At 37.0% G+C, this 19822-nt stretch overlaps 1 protein-coding gene and 1 pseudogene across 8 annotated transcripts in view; both read left to right on the top strand.

Annotated features, from left to right (window-relative positions):
- Nucleotides 1-19822, top strand: part of Rabgap1l (RAB GTPase activating protein 1 like) — an 848174-nt gene that overhangs the window by 791387 nt on the left and 36965 nt on the right. For 6 of the 8 annotated variants that reach the window (XM_029560173.1, XM_017796360.2, XM_017796361.2 and 3 more), the window contains one exon: nt 11428-11520. In XM_029560173.1, the coding sequence (XP_029416033.1) occupies nt 11428-11520 (93 nt within the window). Of the gene's footprint in view, nt 1-11427; nt 11521-11682; nt 11984-19822 lie in introns of those variants that run through there. The other 2 variants (XM_008826096.2, XM_017796363.2) reach the window with 1 other exon arrangement.
- On the top strand, nt 19044-19642 carry LOC103727980 (annotated as a pseudogene).

Genomic DNA, 19822 nt, shown 5'->3' on the forward strand with positions numbered 1-19822 from the left:
AAAATGGCACTGATATAGATATATTTAAAGCATGAGGTAAAAGCCATGCTGGTGGCACACACCCTTAATCCCAGCACTGAAGAGGCAGAGGCAGGTGGATCTTTATAAGATGGGGGCCAGCATGGTCTACATAGCAAGGTCCAGGCCAGCCTGGGCTCCAGGAAGACTATGTCTCCAAAAGGGAAAAAAAAGGTAAAAATTCATAGGATAAAAAATTGTAATACTCACCTTTTGCTTTTTGCAAAATGGGGGCATTGAGAAGAAGGAGAAGATACAGAACAGAATTTGATGGACCAGCAGATCCTTGCCATGTATTCATCCTAAGTGTAGTGGAAGCAATTGAAAAGTTTCAGTAAGCATAATAATGACATACTTGCTTCTGAAAAAGAGCCTACTTTGTCTGTTCCATAGTGCAAAGTTTTCTGGTAGAGCAAACATGGACACCAGGACTAGTGTGGAGTTTATGTAGCAGTCCTGATAAGGGGCCAGGCATTGACCAAGGCATTGCCAATGATTGAACCAAGATGTTGCCAGTGAGGCTCAAAGGAAGAAGCCAAGGTGGAAAGATATTTTGAAGCACCCTTGAGGGCTGGTGATGGGGCGGTCAAAGGTCACTTGTGGGTAACTGACTTGAGCTTCTGAATGGAAGATGAACAATGGAAGAAAAGCATGCTGGGGGTTGGGGATGAGTACAGGTTTAAGATTTCTCAAATGTCAACCACCCAAATGATGATGTAGAATAAGCTGTTGGATATGTAGGTTGAGCTCAGTTAAAAGTTCTAGACGAGAAACTTTAATTCCAGGTATTTCCAACATATAGGTAAGACAGAAATGCCTCCACTTCCAGACATTATTTATTGATAAGAAAGCTCTATGGTAGAAGTGCCAAGGAGTTCTATAAAAATAGTTTACTAAATCTAAGATGACAGAAAAGAATTAGAAATGACCAGATAAGCAGATCCTATAAAATGTATGTCTCCCAAAGCTGCTATGGCCATGGGACTAGACAACTTATATTTAAAACAGGTAAATAAGATAGAAATCAATATTTCAGGAGCTTTCATAGACACTTTGATGAGCATGCTGCATTCTAGAGAGAGCTGTGAATATTGGAAGTGGCTCATATCATTCAGGAATGAGTCCAGGAACCCATCCCAGGTATGTGCACCATTAGCCTGAGAAATCAGGAAACTGGCAGGTCAGAGAAGACAGAAGCAAGTGCAGTGCCATAAGCTGTTTGTTAATGACTTGAGGAAAAGGACACAGTAATTTGCTGTCTATAGCCCTTGGGAGTTAGCGTTTCAATAAGAGATGAGAGCATTCATTTTCCCATATGCTTGAGACACGATGGTCCTTAAGTATTGGAGTTCACCTAGCCATTATTTTGGGGCTCTGATGGTCTGTGAGTTCTTTTTTCTTAGTCTCATGGAATAAACTATCATTGGCTAATGTCCCCCTTCTATTAGTGTTAAAAGCTCAGAAAAAGTCAAAGTTGTTACTGTTGCTGTCCAGTGTGAAGCAGGACTAGATGAAACCAAAAGACAAATCTGTCTTTTTAGTCATCTTCTCTGGGCTCCTTTCCATTTCTTCCCAAGTCCTTTAATTTACAAACTGACTGTTAGAACTCTGTACCCACTGACCCTTTTAGTATCCAGATTGATAAATTCTTGAAGAAGTGACTGAGACTTTGTCTTAGAAACCCTCAGATTGCTTTAAATTTCCAAGGAATATGACACTATATTTCATGTCTTATTTTACTTCATCCAGTGATTAGTATATCAAATGGAATAATTTATAATCATCTTAAGAACTTATTTGGTATTCACGAAGTAGTAGATAATGGCTTGTGTATTTTATATTAATTTTTAGTGCTTGGGCTTTTAATCAACAAGAATATTTACTTTAAGGGCTTTGGATTCCCCTGGAACTGGAGTTAAAGATGGTTCGTAGCCACCATGTGGGCGCTGGGACTCAAACCCGGGTCCTCTGCAAGAGTAGTCAGTGCTCTTAACCGCTGAGCCATCTCCCAGCTCTTTTATTTTATGAACAGTGATTGACTTCATCTTTTACATCTACTAATAATTCTTAATTTTTAATTTTGGGGTGGTACTAGGGATTGAATCTAGCACCTCATGCAGGCTAGGTAAGCACTCTACAAAAGAGCTATTTTTTATATTTCTGATTTTGAGACAAGGTCTTACTTGCCTAGGCAGACTGTGATCTATCCCTGTACTCTAGAACTTCTGATATAGGAATGTGCTGCCAGGCCTAGTTTGATTTCTTCTTTCAATCTTTCATTTATAAAATAGAGAAGATTACTGAAGCACCCAAAAATAACTTTTACAGATGATTTATCCACTGTTACATTTGAACACAGAAAAAATAACTGTATTTTTCCTTTGAACAAGAACGTTGTACCCAAAGTGGTCATGATGAAAATCCTCACTGAGATGTTCCTTCCTCTCTGCCCTCCTCACCTACAAATTTCCTCTTACTCTCCCATTGATCACCTGTTAATATGTGGTAGTTAGACATACATGTGGCACTCTGTCTAGTTTTTCAGCTTCTCAAGTAGCTTTGCCTTATGTTCCAGTCCCAGACAGTAGAGGAAGGTTAGAGGGTAGGCTGTGGAGAATGACTGTCTGCACCCCATTTCTGACAGTTTTTACCAAAGTTTTCTTATTTGTAAATTCTGAATATCTTGCCCTAGGGTACCTAAGGGGATTAAGTACTGTCTTTTCTAAGTTATCACTGTGAAATTGTTAGGAAAAATTTTAACTTGAAATAACCCCATATTTTTCTTAATGCCAGTTACTGCTGATCAAAAACAATAGAGATGATTCAACAGGTAAAGGCACTTGCTACACCAAGCCTGATGACCTGATTTAAGCTCCAGGACCCACTTGGTGGAAGGAGAGAACCAGCACCTGCAAGTTCTCCTCACATTCTCTCTCTCTCTCTCTCTCTCTCTCTCTCTCTCTAAATGTAACATTAAAAAAAAAAAACAGAAGTAGGATGTGGTAACACATATGTAATCACAGCACTCCGGAGTACTGATGTAGGAAGAGAATTACATACAAACAAAACTCATCCTACCTGGGCCAGGCATGTAGCTCAGAGGTAGAACAGTTGCCTAGCATAAGCAAGGCTGTGGGTTCTATTGTCAGCACCGTAAGAAAACCCCAAATCATCTGATTGAGTGCCAATAGTACCTTACCTTAAGAAATACTGGTAGCTCCTAGGAGCTTTTCCTTCCTTAAATTCTAAACATGAATTTTCAAAAGTTGCTGAAAATTTCCACATGTGTATTTTCTAACGTTGTATTATTTCTATTCTTTCTGTTACTAAGTTTTATTTAATATAATAGGTACATTCCAGATTTGTTAAGAATTCTGTTTTAGGGGGCTGGAGAGATGGCTAAGTGGTTCTTGCAGAAGATTGAGGTTTGAATCCCAGCACCCATATGGTAGCTAACAACTGTCTATAACTCAAGTTCCAGGGGATATGATGCCCTCTTTTGTCTTCTGTGGTCATTGCATGACATGGGTACACTCACATATATGCAGGCAATACACTCATACACATAAAATAAAAATAAATTAAAAAAATAAAGAATTCTGAAGAATTCTGTTTTAGGGGCTGACAGAATGGCTCAGCAGTTAAGCGCACTGGCTGCTCTTGCAGAGGACCCTGGGTTTGATTCCCAGCACCCTCATGACAGCTAATAACCATTCATAATTCCAGTTCCAGAGGTTCTGACACTCTCTTCTGATTTCCAAGGGCATTTCACAACACAGGTGCACTTACACACATGCAGGCAATGCATGCATACACATAAAATAAAAATAAATATATATTTTTTAAAATTCACTTTTCCTGTTAGTGTGCTAGTTGAAGTTTCAGATTTGTGGTATTAGGAAGCACTTGAGCTCCTAAACATACAGATTGCCTTTGTTTATCATGAAACCTAGCTACATCACAATTATAAGAGAAATATATGTATTTAAATTTTTTATAATTACTAGATATGTGTGTGTCAGTACATGTGCCACAGTGTGTATGTGGAGGTCACAGGACAACTTTGTGGTGTTGTTTTTTTCATTCATAGTTACATGGGTTCTAGGGATTGAACTTGGATTGCCAGGCTTGCAGGGCAAGCACTTTTTTAACTGCTGAATCATCTCCCCAGGCCAAGAAATGTATTTTATTACAAATGAGTCATGTGAACTTTGGGCCAGTTAGATGACTCAGTGGATAACTGGGACCCACATAGTAGAAGAGAGAACCAACTCCCACTAGTTGTCCTCTGGCCATATGCACACTGTGGTATGTATACACACACACACACACACACACACACAGTGCAATAAAAGAACTCTAAAATGAATTAATGCATGTGAAATTCAAATATTAATTAGTCAAAATAAAATAATAAAGGCAAAAGGACACAATAGGGTAATAACTGGTTGATGTGATGAGTGAGGTAGAGATTATTAGGGCAATCTTATTTAGAATTAATATAGAACAAACTTAAGACATAGTCAAACTATTAGGTCATACATAAAAATAAGAAAAATACTGCCTTTTGATTTGTGTGTGTGTGTGTGTGTGTGTGAGAGAGAGAGAGAGAGAGAGAGGTATGGGGGGTGCACACTCCTATGCATGTACATACAGAGATTATAGGTTGACTTCAGGTGTCTTCTTCTGTTGCTTTCCACTTTATTTTTAAGACAGGGTCTCTCTGAACCTGGAGCTCACTGACTGGCTAGACTGACTGGCTGGGCAAGCCCCCAGGATCCTCCTGTCTCCACCTTCCAGTGCTGGGATTACAGGTGCCGGCCACCATGCCCAGCTGTTATTCTTGTTTGGTTTGTAATGTGAATGCTGATAATATAGACTCAAGTTCTGTACTTACATGACAAGCACTTTACCTATTGAAACATCCGTGCTACTTCAAGAAATATATTCTTTAAATAAGAATAAGGTAGGAGAATGTGGGGAATGAAGAAAGTTGAATGTACCCATTAAGCACCCATGATTTGAAATGCTCCAAAATCTGAAATATTTTGAGCATTGACTGCCAAAAGTAGAAAATTCCATACCTAATAAACTAGGATAGGTCTCATCAAAACACTGATGCACAGTTTGGTTCAGTGGGTAAGAGCACTTGCTGAGCAAGCATGAGCGCCTGAGTTCAGATCTTAGCACCTGTGTAAAAGCCAGGCATGTAACCTTAGCTCTATGGGGGGTGATAGGGACATGAAAACCATCCACCATTCTAGCTCCAGGTCCAGTAAAAGACCCTGTCTCAAAGGAATAAGACAGAGGGAGAGAAGAACTCCTATGACCTTCATGAGTACATGCACAAGTGTACGCTCTTCTGCGCACACACAAAACAGCCAAAACATCCAGAAGTGCACTTAAACTGTTGTTCAAGTCACCTTCTAGTTTGTTGGTAAAGTATATATGAAACATTAATTTCATGGTTAGACTTGGATCTCATTTCCAAGGTATTCAATTATGTATTTCCAAATATTCCAATTTCAAAATCCAAAACACTTCTGAGCCCAAGAATTTCCTATAAGGGACATTCACCTTCTGTTCTTTTGTAGTCTTCCTTCCCATATCTCTGACTGAGGCTAGCATAATTAATGTGAAGAAAGAGTAGGACAACTGAGGGATGACTGTGCTTTCTCCTCTCCTTTTACTAAAGGTCACTAACACTCTCTCACCATTCCTCTGCCACTCCCCTCTGCCTTAAGCTTATTAGGTTCTTTATTATTTCCTGATAATAACTGAGTAAGACTTATTTTCATCAGTTAGTGACAGGTAGGGTTATTATTAACGAAAGTACAGTTAATAAAGCATCACCCATGATTTAGAATTGATACCCACTGGGTGTTATCATCAGGGAAAAAGTGGGAAAAGCCCTTTTGATTTAGTACAGTGTCCTTCAAAACGCTGATCATCAAATCATCTTAGAAGGTATGAATGGGCATTTTAAAAGTGGAATGCAGTAAAACCATAATGAAAATACCGGTGGATATTGCTTAGTTACTTTGCAAGCCCTAGCTGTAGTGTAGAAATACCACAGCCAACTGTGATGAGCCGTATGAGAAAGCCAGAAGGGACCACAGGCGTTTGTGGTTTGGCTGGAGCCACATGGCTTTTACTTTTTGCTTACTGGTATTTGTAACATGAGACTTAACAGTTTATAGTTTATTTTATATTGAAGGGGAAGGGATTTTTTTTAATTTTTAAGTTGGCATACAAGGTAATGCGTTTCATCATGGCATTTTCACACATACATGTATGTCATGCTTGCTTTCACCAAATGCATAGACTTCTGTTTGTAAATATTTAACAGTGCAATTGATAGTAATTATTATTTGTAATATGATGTTTTAGTTTCCTCTTATCATAATAAAGAGCTATAAGTTTAAGTGGTTATAGGGACATAAGTACATTACAGATTTATAGGTTGTAAGAATGACACGGATTCTAACTAAGCTAAAGTGAAGGTATTGTCAGGATTATGTGCCTTTCCTGAGGTCCTTAGGGAGAATCCTTTTTCTTGCTTTTTTCTGGCATATAAAGGCTGTCTGTATTACTTTACTGAGGGAACTCTGCTCCCCAAAGCCAGCAGCAGCATCAGATTTCTTTAACCCTTCAGCAGAGTTCATGGCTTCTTCTCAGTGACGTTCAGAAAGATTCTCCTCTTGTAATGACTCATGATTTCATAAAGCCCACTTGATAATCTAAAAGAATATTTCCATCTCAGTGTCTTTAACCTTAGTACATTTGGAAACCCATTTTCAGTGTACTATAAAGCAGTGTATTCACAGAGTCTGGTGATTAGAATGCGGACTTTTTGAGTGGCTGTTCTACTTTGATTTCTGCTTCCATTGTTTTCTTGTAGAATAATTTTTTTAAGTTGATTAAAGGAAAAGCAGTTAGTAAAATGTGTACGAATATGGTAAAAAATAATGAAATCAGCACTTGAATCAATAAAATTGGGAAGCATTTCACCTTAGGAGGCAGCCCAGTATCAGGAAAAAGGAACACCAGAACAGGTCAGAACTAAGTGGAACCAGCCAGACTTAGATTTTTCTGCAACTGGCTAGCTCCACCCAGGATTGCCACATTTGTTCAGTTTCCTCAACCTAAAGAAAGTATTGACCTGACAGGCAGTCTCCAAAGAACCTCAAGCTTTACTTAACTAATTCTGATGAATCGATATTTATGATACAAAGTTCCATGTCAGGACTAAATTCAGTGTGAAATGTCTCTAACTTAAATGATTAAAAACATCTGTTCTGAGCTGGGTGTGGTGGCACTCCTTTAATCCCAGCACTTGGGGAGGCAGAGGCAGGTGTATCTCCACGAGTTCCAAGCCAGCCTGGGCTCCATAGTGAATCCAGGCTAGCTGTGACTATAAGGAAAACCTGTCTCAAAAAGACCAAAAGGAAAAAAAAAAAAAATCGGTTCTATTGAAAAACACTATCTTCCCAGAGTATAGCTATTAGGTTCAGCATGTCAGGCTTGGCTAGTTATTTGAATGGTTGCTGTTATAACCATTGTGATTGTCCCACTAAGGTTGGACATCCATTTTTTTTTCTATTTAGTTAATTTTAAATTTTTTAAATGATACAGGGGAGTGAATGCAGGACCTTGCACATGCTAACAAGCACTCTGTTGACTGAGATACACCCCCAGACTATTCAGGGTTTTGTTTTGTTTTGTTTTTAACATCATTTTGAAATGATGAGTGCTTATTTTCAGTTGCACTCACTCATGAAACAATTGTGGGTTCCTCAAGGACATTTCCTGAACTTAGCCAAATAGGAAGTTCTGTAAAGGCAAAAAGTAGACAATTGGTGAAATAAGACTCTAAATTAGACTAAAGTGGACTAAAGACTGAAAAGGAGCTAGCTAATTCCTAACACATTCTTCAAATGCATACACTCATTAAATCAATTTTACTCAAGGGAATACCTATACTAGTCTTAAGATAATAGATTATTTCAATTCTAATAATTTTTAGTGTTCTTTTGTTCTTTTAATTAAAACTGCTTACCAAAGAGTTTTAATTCCTTTGTCCACTAAGAAAAATTACAAGTTTCAATATTCCATTTCTTAAAATAACATGTCATTTTGTGTTTATTCCTGAACTGTAATGTTTAAAAGTGGACTGTTTTCTTTGATTACCAAGAGTCTCACATCAGCTCCTCTGGCTCTTCCTCCTGTGCTCTTTACCCCTTCACACTGTGCCAATTACAGGTGGATGCTCAATTTCTCCCCACAGACAAGATAAATAAGCTTGGAAGGTTTCCTAGCAACATATTGTTCTGGGAACCTGTTCTGTTTCCCTGAAGATATGAAGCCAAACATCTTAGAGTCTCAGCCATATGGGAAAGAATTTGCTTATTGAGGGTGTTTAGTGCATTTTTAAAAGATATTATTGAGAGTGTTTAGTACCTTTTTTAAAAAATTCACTTTGAAATGAACCTTTTAGCATAAACAGTGAGCTTGATTTTAAAAGTTTGGTTTTACATGTTTAAAAATCTTACTTGATAGTTTGAAGAATTCTCTAGAAACAAGTTTTCAGCATGTAATTCAGTTATTGATGAATGGATCCATTTTAGAACTATATAGAGAATGTCTCCACACATGCTGATACTCAGCCTACCCTGGTGGTATAGTATTCCAGCTGCAAAATTGATGAAAGACTTCTGACCCACTGGTCCTGGATTCAACTCTCTTTAACAGTACCTTGAGCTCCCTCACACAACCCCTGATTCTAGGTGTTCAAGCAGAGACACCTTGTTACTGCTTAAAACCTCAAGATTTTCTCCTGTTTCTCCTTAGCTCCAGGGTATTTTCTTTACAGTGATTTGCTACTTAATCTTGAGAGTCTATTTTTAGTTTTCTGAGTATATGATTAACCCATTTGGAAAAGAAAACTAAAGGAAATAGAGGCCACCATCAAAATCAAGAAAAAGTGTTTGGCTAGCACATGATCTTGTATCTTTCCCTTGTTTAACTGATGGTCTATGAAGTCAAACAGTTGGCAGGTGGCGCTTTCCTTTGTTTGCCCTAGTTGGTCACAGTGCACTGTGGAAGGTCTCTAGAGATGGAGTATTCAAAGATTACTGTTTCTCATGACAAGATTCAACAGTGGCTTTGCAATTCAGATACATCCTGAAAAATGTTCTCACATCTTGATTGACTGAAAGATATTTCCACATGAGCCCAGTGAAAATTCTCATGATGTGGTTGTTGAATGAATGATTTGATACATCTATTAGTTTTGAACCATGTTTGTGAAACTTCTTTATTGTGATCAAAGTAGATAATTCTAGTACTTCACAGTACTCTTGGGAGAGAATAACAAAGTAATTATAATAAAAAGACCAATGTCTGATATCTGTTTTAATTTAACAAACTCTCTTGTGAGATTTTAGGGAATTAAAATTATCGTCATCCCAGAAAACTCTAAAATAATTATTTTCATGTTGAGTGATTTCCATTCTTTGACTCTTTCTTACACATACATACATATTTTCTAAATGTCATAGTTTGAAAACTCAACAAGAAGCAACTTGTGGAGGGCATAGAATGAACCAAATCCTTTGATAAATATCATGATGTATGCTGAGGGTACAGATGCATCATCCTTGCCTGTCCTGATTCCTTAAGAAGTTAACAAAATAACATGTTTATAGTCTTTGAAGCAAAACAAAATAAAGCTCTTTTCTTCATTTTAAGTCTCTTTCTCTGGGATCTAAAATTAAGGAATTTTTTTTTTCTTTTCTCTTTTTTGGACAGGGTCCCCCTATAGCCCCAGCTGGCCTGAAACTCACTACATAGACCAGGCTGGCCTCTAACTCACAGAGATCTGCCTGCCTCTGCCTCCCAAGTGCTGGGATTAAAGGCATGTGCCACCACGCCCCACTAAAATTAAGGAAATTTTGATGTTTGAAAGAATTATATAGGAGATCAGGCATGGTGGCTAAATTAAAGAATATGTAATTATGGGGTTAGAGAGATGGCTCAGTGGTTAAGAGCACTGACTGCTCTTGCAGAGGACCCAGGTTCAATTCCCAGCACGCACATGGTGGCTACGAACCAGGGGACTTGTGTCGGGACCTTACCAGACATTCTCTGGGGATAAAACTAAGACTAAGACTGCTAATAGGAGACCAGGCGTGGTGGCGCATGCCTTTAATCCCAGCACTGGGGAGCCAAAGGCAGGCAGATCTCTGTGAGTTCCAGGCCAGCCTGGTCTGTGTAGCAAGTTTCAGGCCAGCTGGGGTTACAGGAAGACCCTTTCTCAAAAATACCAAAAAAAAAATCCCATTGACAAGACTTTATTTATTTATCTGCAATTTTGTAGGTGAAAAACACCCTGATCAAGTAGTAGTCAGGTCAGTCAGTCAGGCCTTGGTTTATCTTCTGGCTAATTCTGTGACTTATCTGTTTATTTTATTGAAAGATTGTGGTCTTTAGAGAAAAGTGAACAGGTTTTTTTTTTTTTTTTGAGACAAGTGGAACTGACTATGTAGATAACATAGGCTTTGAACTCACCTTTAATCCCAAGTGCTAGGATTAAAGATATGTACCACACTCAATATAATACTTACCTTTTGATGATGACATAATTTTAGCAAGAAATGGACAATTTATTTAGATAGTTTTTATTTTTTATTTTTTGATTCAGTACTATCTTTTTTTTTTAAGTTTCAGTGTCAAACTTTACGGTCCTTTTTGGTTTATTAAATTATTGTTGCTCAAAATTTTTAAAAACTTTAAATTTTTTGTGTGTGCGTGTGCATGGGTGTGCACACAAGTGCCCTCAGATGTCAGAGGCACCCCTGGAGCTGGAGTTATAGGCAGCTGTGAGCCACCTGATATGGGTGCTGGAATCAAACTCAGGTCTTCTGCAAGAGTAGTATGTGCTCTTACTCTCCAAGCCATCTCTCCAGCCCCTCAAATTTCTTATAAAATAAGAAAACAAATTCAACAGGATAGAGTGAATTATACCTAATGATAGTTAATATTAACATACTATTAAGGTTATATACAAAAAATAGTGACATCAGCAATGGGGTAAAACAAATAAGCTATGACTTTCTATAACTGATGTTTTATTGGAAAGCCACACTTATTTGCTTAACCATCACCCATGGCAACTTTTATTATAACAACAGAGTTGAATGGCTGTGACCTCAACTATATGCCTTTAAGACCTAAGTATGTACCACCTGGAGCTTCACAGGAAGTCTGCTAAACCCCTAGTAATATGCTCCTATGTTTAAATTGAAGGTGCTGCTTTAGAATACTAGCAACTTAATTGGGAGACACATTAGAAGGTTACTATTCCTATATGATGGTCTTATCTGACATGTTTTTCTCCAAACTCTGCAGGTCCCAACAAAAAAGCTGAAGAAATATGAAAAAGAATATCAGGCAATGCGGGAGAATCAGCTGCAACAGGAAGACCCAATGGATAGATACAAGGTATGGGGAACACTTTGATCCTATCAGGGCCCAAAGGACTTTTGGCCTAGAACAGCAGTATGAAGAGTTCAGTTCCCTTCATTCCATTCGGAATGACTCAGACACTGCTCATGCTGACTATGCATTTGCAGCTAGTCAACCATAATATTTCTTTTCTTCCAGTTTGTATATTTGTAGGTAACTCCAGCTGTTGCATATATACTGGGAATCTTCATGAGAAGCTGAGAGAAAGGGAAAAAGAAAGAGAGAAAGTGGCTTTCTGCTTTCAAAATGAGGAAAAAAAAAAGAAAATGGGAAAAACTACTGTTTTAGCTGTGCATGATCACTTCCACAGAGACTTACAGATGTGAACTGTTCAAGACTGACACAAGAATGTTGCAAAATTACCCCTGTGTGTAGCAGATGTTAAGAATACAAATTCAGAAGGAAAAATAAAAACCAAAAAGGTATTCAAGCACAGTAATAGTGTTGGTTGCAGCGTTTATTTCCACAAATTATAGATGACAATGACTTTTGTATGCAGTTTTAAAATCAAGTTGTTTCGGAGTATTAAAAAGAAGTGCCATTCACAAAGATAGATCTCTTGAATGGCAATTAGCAGCACTGGTCCCAGCATGCTCTGCTGAGAAATATTGATTTGCAATTTATTTTTTCCTTCTGAAATGTTGTCTCTCTTTAGCTATTTTAATTCTTCAGACTCTGATACAGATCCATAAGAGTTCCTTCCCTCTCCACATCATTATCTAACCAAGGCTAAAATGTCCTTCTAAGCAAAGTATTATGGTAGCATTCTTAATGAAACTACAATAGGATGGCTTCTAGTTCCATAATTAGCGTTACCTCTGTGGTTAGACACATGGACATGAGCAACAGGTACACTGTGCATCTTGACTGTACTGGTGAACTGAATTGCATGAGATGTTCACAGAGGAGCATGGTGGATAGAGTCTCTAGGTTTTGTCATCAAACAGACTTGAATTTAATTCTTGGCTCTCTGAAAGAGTGGCATAGGATTTTGAATCATAGTTGGGGATTTGGGTCCCTAAGCTCCTGATCAGCATTTTGGGCCAGTTATTGAACCTTTCCTTGTCTGTAAAATATATGTCATACATGATTTCTTAGTAGACTGATGTGAGATTGAAGGGTGTTATATGTTAAGTACTCAGAATGTAACTGCTGTTCAATAAATGGTTATTGAAGTTTATAAAAGTCCACTTTGAGCACCAGAAAATACTCAAAAATTACTAGAATCGGTATATTTTTTCCCTTTCTACAGAATTGGCTGTAGAACTGATAATTCCACATATGGTTGTAGTAGATAACCCTTCACAGATAGTAGCTCATAGACAAGGTCTGATGCTATCCACTACTGTCTCTTCAGTAAGTACACTTTTAATGTCAAACCTATGACATTGTTCTAGAAAGACTTGAATGCACTGAAGAAATGTTAAAGATCAAAAATGAAAACACTGGGGTTGGAGAGAAGAAACCGAAGATCAGAGCATTGGCTGCCCTTGCAGGGGACCTAGGTTCAGTTCCCAGCATCAACATGCAGCTAACAACCATCTATAACTCCAGTTCCAGAGAATCTTGGGCCCTCTTCTGGCCTCCATGGGCACTGCGTGCATGTGGTACACTTACATACATGTAGGCAAAACACTCATACACATATATTTTAAAAAATGATTAAAAAAATATTAAAATGAAAGCCTTTCTGTTGTTTGTATCATTCTGCCTTTCTTATTAATGCTACCACTATTGTAAATAAAATCTGTGAAGAGTACTTAATAAAAAAGAGAGTGAAGGAAATGATAGCCCAAACATATATTTACATAGGTAAAAAACTGGGCACAGTGGTATGCAATGAAATAGTTCTCTGTGTCTTGAGGCACAAGGATCACTTGAGTCCAGGAGTTTGAGAACAGCCTGGACAGCATAGTGAGAACCCATCTACAGCAAAAACAAAAATGAAATAAAATGCCTGACAAAAACTAAACAGGCTGTGCTGCAGCAGAGCTGTTATTATGTTTTATATCCTTTTTGTGTCAAAGCAGGTATTATTAGTACTCATAAGCAGTAAGATTGTTTGTGAAGTTTTATTGAAGTAAAAATAAATTGTTTTAAAAATAGAAATTTTAAGTTCAAATATTATGAATTTTTTTTTTGGTTCGTTTATTTTTTGGACAAGATTTTGCTATATATCCCAGGCTAGTCTTCCTCCTAAATGGTGAGATTATAGCCTCTGCCACTATGCCCATCCCATTGTAACCTCTTACCTATACGTGTCACATACACTCTATTACTATTTCTTTTGTTTATTATAGTAGTTTCTAATATATTACCTAATTAATATTTATATCGTTTTAATAATATGTAGCCATTTTTCCTGATTATCTTCTTGTCAAAATTATACTCTTCAAATTGTACTTGCATTTTCAAGGTAGCAATTGACAGCATAGTTCTAACTATCAACAGATAAAAATCTAGTTCAAGGAGTAAATGATAGACCAGTGAGATGCCTCAGCACGTAAAGACATTTGTTTTAAAGCCTGTTGACCTGAGTTTGGTCCCTGGGACCGACATGGTAGAAGAGAACTGACTTCTTAAAGTTGTCCTCTGACCTCCACATGCGTGCTGTGCCAAGTACACACACAAAATAAATAATTTAAAGAAGTAAATTATAATTATCTTAATGTAACTAAGTAGCTTAGAAAATATCTTTTAGCATCTTCTGAATTAATATTGCCAAGAATATGGTCTCTTTTGGGAACAGGCACTTTTTAGTTAAGAGTATTTAGGGAAGATCTTGAAGACACTGAATGAGAACCCACACCTGTTCAATAACAACTCCTCCTTCACCATTGGAACCCATATGGCATAAATTACCATGTTTATACCCAGCTTGCCATATGGCAAAAGAGTTGGGAAGACTAAGAATTCAAAATCAAAACACAGAAATGCAATACAATAAGCTATTCCAATCTGATACTTTTTTCCCTGTACTTGATGTCATATAAGAAGGGCTGTGCATAAAACCAAAGTCGGCGTTAAAGATCCAGCAGTGCAGACCTCAGCAGCCACATTTCTTACTACATCAATGTAAGTATGTGGGCCAGGGATGTGCCCCTGTGGTAATGTGCCTGCCTAGCAAGTGTGAGGCCATAGGTTCAATGCCCATTACTTCCCCCACTGTTCTCATCCATCTAAACATGTGCTCTGTGCCTATTGTTATACCATATGCAAACATCAACATTGTCATGTTCTGTTACTGTACTTACTACACCCAATACTTGAATCTCAACTACAAAGAAAGAGAAGGAATAGTGTTGATACAAATTTGAATTTTAAAATTCTAAGTATGATGAAACACTCAGGAATTAGGTAGTAGTGATGGTTATGTAATTTTGTTTAACTGAATTGTACACTAACGCATCATTTTGTCAGACATAATGATGAACAGCTATAATGCCAGCACTTTGGAGGCTGAGGCAACAGAGTCAAGAGTTTGAAGCCTGCTCGGGCTGCATAATGAGACTCTTGCTCAACAACCTCCCTTCAAATAAACATGATTTCATAGTAGATGAATTAAATCCACCCCCTAACCTAAGCAAAATGATCTAGAATATTGGCCTCAGAGCATCATCTTTCTTTCTTGTCTTTCTTTTTAACTTCTTTTTTAATATGTGCACACGTGAATGCAGGTACATGTGTAAGTGTGTGCACATGGGTATGGAGGTCAGAAGGCGGTGTCTGGTGCCTTCCTCAGTTCTCTACCTCATATTTTAAGGAAGGATCTCTCACAGAACCTGGAGCTCACTGATCTGGCTAGTCAGTGAGCTCACACACAACTGTGCTATTATCTTATTATTTTTTTAATGGGGGTGTTGAGAGTCTGACTCAGGTCTTCATGCTTACATGGAAAGCGCTTTACCAAATGAGCCATCTCCCAATTTTATTTTCTTTGAGGGAGGATCTCATACATCCTAGGCAGATCTTGAATTTACTGTGTAGCTGAGGATAATGCCATACTTTTGAATCTCCTGCGTTTACTTCCTGAATGCTGAGATTTCATGTATATGCCGTCTACCATGTTTATGTGATTCTGGGAATTGAACCTAGAACTCAGCACTCCACCAACTGAGCTACATCTCCAATCCATCCACCATCTTTCCGTTATGAGCCCAAATTACTTGTGTCAAAATGATGATAGATTTCTATGAGATCAAGGTCCATCTGTTCTACATAGTAAGTTCCAGGCCAGCTGGTGCTCCAGGGAGACTGTCTCAAAAGAAAAAAAAAATTAGAAAAAAGAAAATATAGTACTCATATAGAAGTCATACTTTTAGAAGGGAGACCATCTGTCAAAAGTCAAGCTAATTAATGACTTGAACAACACAAATGAGTAGTACATTCATTTTTTATTGCTGCTTAGCTGCTCATTAATTTCTAGATAGAATATATGGTGTTCCCATGTATACATACATACATACATACATACATACATACATACATACAGTGGGAAGTACACCCATACACACTGCCTTCACTACTCAATCTTTGCATCAAGTTTGGATTTGAATCTTCATGAACCCCCAAATGCTTGAAGCCTTTAGTGTGGTCTTTTTGTTTAAACTATGACAAGATCAGGAAGATGAATATAAGTGTCAATTCCAAACCTCTTTATCAGCCTTCTTAAGTTGGGCTAAACTATTTGACTTTTTAAATTTTTTAAAATTATTTTTTTAATAACCACATACTTAGAAGAAGCATTTCATTACAACAGCATTAATGTATTCAATTACAATTTACAGAGCTAAGATGCATCTCTTTAAAATTGGCTGTAAATTTTTAGGTTTACAGTTGAATTATTACAGTTATACAATATTGTACTCAGGATAAACCCTATAAGACATAAAATTAAATGAGGTTTTAAAATATACACTTTCATACAGAAAAATACACATAAGACATAAAATTAAATGAGATTTTAACCTTTAAAAAAGATTTCCATTTCATTACTAAAATACACTTTCATACAGAAAAATTCATTTTAAATGCAATTGACATTAAGCACATGTGTTTCTAATCTCTATATGTCTGATTATTATTAGTCACAGTCGGTTACTTTCTGAGCTCCTTGGCATCTGAGCATGGATATAAAGCTGGTAGGTAGATTTCAGTGGTAATGTTTTTCACATCTACTAATTATTAAGGAGCAAATTTTTATGCTTTGAAGAATTATTATTATTGAAAGGAAACAGGGAGGCAAAGGAAAAGAAAGAACCTGAAAGAGAAGAACAGTAGGAAACAGGCCTTAATAAGGGAGATATGGATAAAAAATTGGGTTAGTTTAAGGGAGGGGTGAGGGAAGGGTATGCAAAGAACCTAGGGAACTTTTTAAATTTTTATTTATTATTTTCATTTTATGTGTATGAGTGCATTGCCTGCATGTGTGTAAGTGCACCTGTGTCACGCAATGCCTATAGAGGTCAGAAGGTATCTGATTCCCATGGCACTGGAGTTATGGACACCATGTGGGTGCTGGGACTCAAGCCCAAGTCCTCTGCAAGAGCAGCCAGTGCTTTTAACTGCCAAGCCATCTCTCCAGCCCTTATTTGATATTTTTTAATCTACTTTGATATTTTGGTTTATAAATTTATTAATTGAGTTCAGATGAAGTGAAATTTGAAATAGATGTCTAAAGATTTTGACAAATACATTCTCATTTGTGTAAGTCCCCCAGAAAATATACATTTGTGGCTGTTTACCTGTTTTAAAACACATTTTAAATTAGTAATCAAAACCCTAAAAACAATGAACAATTTTAGAAATAAGGATTGTATTTTTGACATTGAGGAGATGAATTGTTTTCAGTGTGGGGCAAGACTTTGAATAATATAGTCGGTGGAACTTTTAGACACCTACAGACTTAATCTATCTTTAGAGAATGATGTATTTTTTTCTCATTTAATTAAGAACTGCTGCTACTAATGTGGATCAGGTCTTTAAAAACATAACTAATTAATTAAATTCAGTGACTCTCCCAAAGCTTTTCAATAAAGGTTGCCTGTTCTGTTTGGGAAAATCCTAGAAAGAATCTGAAATGCTTAAATTGTCGTGGGTTTGAGACATGCATAGTGTTATAAATACATAATACAGAGTTGAAATAGCCATGTTTAGTATAGTTACTTTAGAATATTTAACTTCCTTCATGAGCTTTGTTAGACAGTATATTTTTTAAATCAAAATATAATTCAAGGAGTGGGTGTGTAGGTTGGTGGTGGAGGGCTTGCCTAGCATGTGGAAGTCCCTGAGTTTGATCCTCAGAACCACAAAACAAAAATGAAAATATAATTCAAATAGAGAGAAATGATTCTTCTGATGAGTCCTATAAATTACATTAAATTTTTCTTTCACATACCAATTTTTATAAAGTAGTTGTCACTGTTTTTTTAAGTTATTTGATTATGCATAGTAAAAATACACAGTTTTGTAACATTTACATAAAGCTTAACTATATTGTATTTTTAGTCATCCTGTATATATCTCAAAATGATTAGCAGCACGTATCACATTTTTAAACTTGACAAGTGATCATGTTTAAATTATATTAACTTTCTAACCTGTAAAAGGGAAGGGGGTGTTTTTTTTAACATTATGTATTGGGCCCTTCCTTACTAATGGCTAAGTGAATTTATCCTTGAAAAATATTCTGCTAATGAAATGTTTGTATTTTATTTCCTTTATACCACAGTCACTATTGTTGCTTTGGGGATATCTATTTTATGAAATAATGTCATTTTAATGAGCAATAATGATCTTGAGGATAGTGTCTGTTTGCCTGTGATAACATGTTGAACTTCAGATGGGGTTACTTTCTTTGTGAGCTCAGATAACATTGTTATCTGTTGTTGGAGATGGTGAAGAATGCAAGCCTGAACCTTTTGAGGTTTCTCAAGCAGTGTAGCCAAGAAGAGCAGGTGGCTCCTGATGATGCTGGCCCACTGACTTGGCAGAATTCACAATGTGGGGAGCTCCAAAGTGCTAAGCACAAAAGAATTCTGAGTGTGTTTATTGGTTACCTCCAGAATTCTTCAACACTTTTCTTGAAATTTTTTAAGGATCTTTGTTTTCCTGTTATTGTTCAGAAAATTATATGCCAGAAATATATTTAAATATCATCTGTAATCATTTACTTTTTATGTGTTTGTTGTTGTATTCATTTTATTTATTTATTCTTTTATTTTTTGAGACAGGGTCTCACACTGGCTCAGGCTGACCTGAGAACTCATCATGTAGTCTAACTTACTGTATGCTAGACTAGAAATCCACAAACGGTGGCTTGTGAGCCAAATCTGGCTCACTGCCTTTCTTTTAAATAAAATTTTATTGGAGCATGCCCCTGCCTGCACCGCCTGGCAAAGTCAATGCCAAACTTAGGAAGGAAGGGTCTGGATTACGGAAAGTTCCCCGAAGTCCTGTGTGGAAGCCCCAATCACACACTATAAAATAAAGAGAAAACAATGAAGAAATTAAGGCTTAAGGAACTAGAGCGTCACCTGCAAGAAGTTGATGGATTTGAAAGCCCAAGTTATTTCTAGAACAGTATCCTACCAGGCCACACACTGCAGCATGGATGCTCTATACAACCCCATAACACATATGATGACATTGAAAATAAAGTGGTTGCAGATCTTGGAGGTGGCTGTGGAGTACTTAGCATTGGAACTGCAATGTTAGGAGTGGGGTTTTGTTGGATTTGACATAGATGAAGATGCACTGGAAATATTTAGTAGAAATGTGGAAGAATTTGAGTTAACAAATGTTGATACAGTTCAGTGTGATGTCATTTGATACAGTAATTATGAATCCTCCCTTTGGGACCAAAAATGATAAAGGGATAGATATGGCTTTTCTAAAGATTGCTTTGGAAATGGCAAGAACAGAAGTATATTCATTACACAAATCCTTAACTAGAGAACATATTCAAAAGAAAGCTGCAGAATGGAAAATCAAGATAAAAAGTATTGCAGAGCTTCGATATGACCTGCCAGCACTATACAGCTTTCATAAAAAGAAATCAGTGGACATCGAAGTGGACCTAATTCAGTTTTCTTTTTAAAAGCTTCTGGAGCCAAAAAGCAGCTTAAAATTTACAATGAATAAAAATATTTGCTAAAAAAAATTATTGGGGGCTGGAGAGATGGCTCAGCGGTTAAGAACACTGACAGTTCTTGCAGAACATGACATGGGCCCACTTACCTATATGCAACCAACACACGCATACACGTAAAATAAAAAT

Source organism: Nannospalax galili, unplaced genomic scaffold (genome assembly GCF_000622305.1).
Source record: "Nannospalax galili isolate Female #2095 unplaced genomic scaffold, S.galili_v1.0 scaffold429, whole genome shotgun sequence".
NCBI lineage: Eukaryota > Metazoa > Chordata > Mammalia > Rodentia > Spalacidae > Nannospalax > Nannospalax galili.